At 39.9% G+C, this 5,576-nt stretch overlaps 1 protein-coding gene across 1 annotated transcript; it reads left to right on the top strand.

Moving 5' to 3' along the window:
• Nucleotides 1-759: 759 nt before the first annotated feature.
• On the top strand, nt 760-4,986 carry YAE1 (YAE1 maturation factor of ABCE1). The gene is made up of 3 exons (XM_061165671.1): nt 760-934; nt 2,352-2,473; nt 4,359-4,986. The coding sequence occupies exons 1-3, from the start codon at nt 806-808 to the stop codon at nt 4,786-4,788; spliced, it is 681 nt and encodes a 226-aa protein (XP_061021654.1). The 5' UTR covers nt 760-805; the 3' UTR covers nt 4,789-4,986.
• The last annotated feature ends 590 nt before the right edge of the window (nt 4,987-5,576 follow it).

Here is a 5,576-nt window from a genome sequence, read left to right as displayed (position 1 = left end):
AACAAGTCTCCATCCTCACCAGTAGTCTTTTCTGGCATTTCAGAAGGAACAGGAGTCAGAGAAGGGTGCTGTGAATCAATGAGAAATACATTTCGTTTTATATACGCACTTTATATCTACTGATCTCAAAAGGGCTGCAATATCTTAACTTCTTTAATGTCCTTTGTTCCACGCTCCTAACAATTAAAACAGTCGGGCAGTCCAAACCTTTAAATGCACTGCCGCTGCTGCTGCTAAGTCGCTTCAGTCGTGTCCGACTCTGTGCGACCCCAGAGACGGAAGACCACCAGGCTCCCCCGTCCCTGGGATTCTCCGGGCAAGAACAGTGGAGTGGGTTGCCATTCCCTTCTCCAGTGCACTGAGGTGGGATTCTAAAATGACGGAGTCCCTCAAAAGAACTACCTCGAAGGGTTTTGCCAATGCACGCGTCTTCAAAACCCAGACTCCAGCAGCCACCATGGTAGAAGGGCACAGTGTTTCACTGAACGTTGGCGCTGCCTTCCGCAGTCAAGGTCAGAGGGGTTCCACGTGGGAGGAACCCGCCTCGCCCACAAGTGCACGGTGACATTTACAGCTTAGTAAGGGTACTTCCAAATATCCGGGAGCAAAAACCTCGGGCGGGAGCCAGAACCTTCCCGGGATCCGCGACCACCCGGTGAACCCGTCACAACCTTCAGACACCGCTCACACCTTCGCGCACGCGCAGCGGAGCCGCTAGCCCCGCGGTCTGTCTTCGCCCCGCCCCTCGGACCGGAAGGAGTTGCCGGCCCTTCCGGCGTCCGGCGGCCCTGCGGTTGCCTCAGTGATGTCGTGGGTTCAAGCTGCTTCTTTGGTCCAAGGTGCTGAAGAGGAGGCGGACGTGTTTGACGAGGAAGCTGATGAGTCGCTCCTGGTGCAGCGGGAATGGCGGAGCCACATGCAGAGACGAGTCAAAGTAAAGCTGCGTGGAGGGGGCGGGGATCCATTGCTGTACTGGGTTGTTAGCCCTGGAGCTGGGAGTTGTGAGGAGGTGGGGTCCCAGAATGAAGGCCGGAGTAGTCGCGGGCCGGCCTGGCGCTGCCCTCCCTCTCCCTTACCATTCAGTCTGGCCCACGTCCTGCTAGGGTTTCCCAGTGGGTTACTTGAAACCGTGCGACACCAAAGGATGTTTTCCTCGAGCGCCCGTGGAGTGTGTTGGATGGACACTGGGGACCGAACAAAGTAACCTTTGTCAAAGACTTTGAAGAGATTTCGGTTTGATGGGCATCAGAGGGAAAGGGGTGAACGAGAAACCGTCACGCTGTTCTGATTATGTCTGTCAAAGGACATGTAGGCAGTTGACATGGATTGCTTGAATGAGTGGGCCTAAAGCTAGAGGTAGTGTTAATCAGAACAAATGGAAAAAGTGAACTTAAGAATGTTGTCAAAGGGCAATAAGAGAAAGTTAATAAGGAATGGGGTCACAGAGTCAGACGAGGCTGAGCGACTGAACAAAATAAGGAATGGTGGTGGCTACATAAGGGAGTATTAAGGTTTCTTTTTTTTTTAATTCGTTGGGTGTGAATTATCCATCTCTAATTTGTCTTACTATTCACTGAGTCTCAGCTTAACACTACACACCCAGTTTCCAGGTGGAGCTCTCACAGCTTAGTTCAGGGTGAGGAACAAATGGTGAGATCTATGCCAGCTACTGTCCTTGCCAACCATTAAATTGCCATTAAATCTGCCCTTGTTTAATGTCTCAGTAAAATAATATTTGCTTAGCACAACAACAATGTTGTCAACTTCAGAAATGCCTTACGTGAAGCTGAGGCTAAACCAGTAAGTACTGAGCACCTTTTGAGTGTTGTGGCAAGACAAAATCCTTGCTCACAGAGGATTTTCAGTTTACTTAAATAAAGGTAAATTTCTAAATCAAGCAAAATTTCTAAAACCAGACTTCTCATCTTCCTTTTCGTATAGCAGTTTCCTCTTTCCCTACTCCAGTTCCAAGACCTTGGTAACCTTGCCCTGCCTTACCCACCTACACCAAACCAGTTTCTAAAGGACCAGACACCTAATTTTCCATGTTTCCTTTCTGTGGAGCTATTGCTAACATGGATTTTTTTTTTTAATATGTAGAATCAGTATTTTAAAAGGTGTCCAATAAATCTAGACTACAAAAATGGGATAAACCAACAATAAACTTTTATGAGAAGCATAGTCTACTTTGGTTGTGTGATTATGCCATATGTTATAGAACCATGATGTTAAACAACACAATAGAGGCCTGTTTCATCAGTTTCTAAATTGGTTCTGTGACTTTCTAGAAAAACCTACACTGGTTTACTTGGTGTTAGTTATAGCTGTAATTCTTCATTGCTTATTTTTAGGAAGGCTACAGAGATGGAATAGATGCTGGCAAAGCAGATACTCTTCAGCAAGGCTTCAATCAAGGTTATAAGGAAGGTGCAGAAGTCATCATAAACTATGGACAACTTAGAGGAACATTGAGGTAATTTTTAAAATTTAAATGCTGAATTATTTTAATCTTTGTACTAGTGGAGGGTTTTGATGGAAGTAATATGTAAAAATAAAATGTAAGCTGAAGTGTTTCGCCTAGTGTTAAATCCACAAAGGGGTACTGCAGAGCATAGAGTAAAATTGCCTTCAAAAAGTCAATAGTTATCAACTTTAATATGTGAGCCAGATGTTTTCTTTTATTTCAAAGAAATGATATGAAGGTGTCTTCTTTTTTGCTCCCTGAACTACCACCAATCTGTATCTCAAAGTAATTGAAAAGATCTTCAGGTTTTGGCTAACACTTTTATTCTTGCACATGTGGCACAACACAATAAAACAGATGTCTAGACTAGAAGTACCTGATGAAGAGTATAGCCAGTAACAGAAAAATTATTCCATTTACTTTATTCCTGAACTTTGAACACCTGTCAGGATTTCATAGGAATAATGTCATGTGTTAGAACCAAGTGGTCCAAAGGCACATGGAGCTAGGAGCCTGGCAGGCTTGTCCTCTTTGATGCTCTGTACCTTTTAAACAGTCCTCCATAGAGAAAAACATGAATGCTTCAAAGAATCACTGATTTTTACAAGGTATGAAATAAAAGTTATCAAAACAGGACAGAGACTTCCCTGGCAGTCCAGTAGTTAAGACTCTGTCTGCACTTCCAATGCAGGGGATGCAAGTTAGATCCCTTGTCAGGAGATGAAGATCCCACATGCCATAAGGCAGCACAGCCAAGAAAAAAGAAAAAATAAAATTAGAAAAAAGTTATCAATACAAAAGTTCATTACATTTGAGGTTTTATAAAATTCAGCTGTCAGGAATCAGCATTTGTAGTATACTATAGTAAGAAAATGATCATGTGTTCATCTTCACATCAAGTTAAATTAATTTTTTATAAGCTTTTTTTATAAGCTTCCTAAAAGCTTATTGCAGGGTGTCTGCTGGCAATGCAGTGGATTTGGACTTCATGCTTTCATTTTCATGGTCTGGGTTCAGTCCCTGGTCTGGGAACTAAGTTACCGCAAACTGTGTGACATGGCCAAAAAAACAAAAACAACTTGTTGCTAACATTATTACTTTTCACAACCACCGTTATTTCGTGACATGAATAATATAAATGTAGGAAAGTAAAAGTACTATCTATACTAAAAAGAAAAATAATTATTAGGACTGGAAGAATTCTAACCTTCTTCAATAAACTTGTTAGCAAAGTATCTACTCTAACAAAGTTGGAAAAGTGAGTTGTGTCAAAAGTTTTTTTCCCCTTTACCTTCAGTTTTGATGTCAAGCAGCTATATGGTTATAACTGATTTTTAACCTTAGTTACACCTTGTTATCAGCTGGGAAGCTTTAAAAAAATAACACCCCCAGAGATTCTGATTTAATTGGTCTCGGGTGTGACCTGGACCTTGATAAAGTTTAAAAGTTTTCCAGGTAATTCTGATGTGCATCCAGGATTGAGAATCACTAGTTTAGAAGCTGGTTGCTGCCTTTAAAAGAAAAACTAATTTTTCAGATTTTTTCTTTCTCTTGAGTTGTATTCATCTTCAACAGAAGCTACACAATCATAAGGGGAAAATAAAATCAGGAAAAATAGATGAGGACCTGTGGAGGAGGGGTTATGAATTATAAACAGTTTATATGATTAACTCCAGCTGTTTAATTTCTGTTGAAAGATAATGTTTTTATATTTATAATCTTATTTTACCATCATTACTTTCCTGATTTTGACTCACATTGCTATTATTAATAATTTTTGCATGATGTTATCTAGAAGAGAAACATGTAAGCCTTAGCTTCAAAAATTCTAAAAGCCTTTGATTGTTTAATTTTTTTTTTTTCCTCTTTAACTCTTATTTATATTTTCGTTCAGTGCTTTGCTCTCCTGGTGTCACCTTCATGATAATAGTTCGGCTTTGATCAGTAAAATAAATAATCTTCTGGATGCAGTTGGCCAGTGTGAAGAGTATGTGCTCAGACATCTGAAATCAATCACTTCACAGCCACATGTTGTAGATTTATTGGACTCCATTCAGGATATGGACCTTTGTCATGTAGCTCCAGCTGAGGAAAAGATTGATGAAGCTAAAGATGAAAGATTCTGTGAAAATAATGCTGAGTTTAACAAAAACTGTAGTAAGAATCTTAGTCGGGTAGATTGTTCATCTTTAGAATGTTGTAGAGCCCAGGAGCATGCACGCCCTGAAAACCCAAGCCTCACTTGGATTTTAGAACAGACAGCCAGTTTGGTAAAACAGCTGGGAGTATCAGTAGACATACTACAACACCTCAAACAACTATAAAAATTACCTTCACTTTAATAATGGAAGCAAAAAAAAAAAATAATGGAAGCAGTGTTCAGAACATTCTTAGAACATTTTGTTTCTGAACAAGCTAACCAAAATTTGCACTGATTCCTGCACTTCACTTTGTAAGGGTATCCCTTCATGTAATGTTGAAACATCTTCAAAATTAATACTATTAAATGTGATATAATCCTTCTTTCTTTGTCACTGGTAATTTTTATGTGACTTAAGTTATGCTCAAAAATTTCAGTTGTCTTCATTTTCACATTTCTGAGGACTCATTACTATCAGAAATGAACAAGAATCAGACTACAGTTGACCCTTGAACAACACAGGTTTTAAAGATACCCATCCACCAGGCAGTGAAAAAAAATCTGCATACTACTTATAGCTGTCCCTCCATATCTGTGGTTATGAGTCTCAGATTCAACCAGTCTCAGATCATGTAGTACTGTAATATTTACTACTGAAAAAGGTCCAAGTGTAAGTAGACCCTCAGGGTTCAAACCCATGTGTTCAAGCATCAACTGTTATTTTGTAAGGACTTAGCCCTACTTTCTGCTCCTGTCACATTGTCTTGTGATTAGGACCTCATCAACTAATCAGACCAAAGTTACAAAAAATAACCTAATGGCTAAAGTTGTAAATAGACACAGATATATATATATATGTGGATGTATTATGTTGAAATTAAGAGGCTAATAAGTGTAAAGCTGAAGACATGTTTATACTGATAATTAAAAACAATTCTAAAGTTTGCTTTAGTTTTTTTATTTAAGTATTAC

This window comes from Dama dama, chromosome 18 (genome assembly GCF_033118175.1).
Source record: "Dama dama isolate Ldn47 chromosome 18, ASM3311817v1, whole genome shotgun sequence".
Lineage (NCBI taxonomy): Eukaryota > Metazoa > Chordata > Mammalia > Artiodactyla > Cervidae > Dama > Dama dama.
This window is presented reverse-complemented; position numbering and strand designations above follow the sequence as displayed.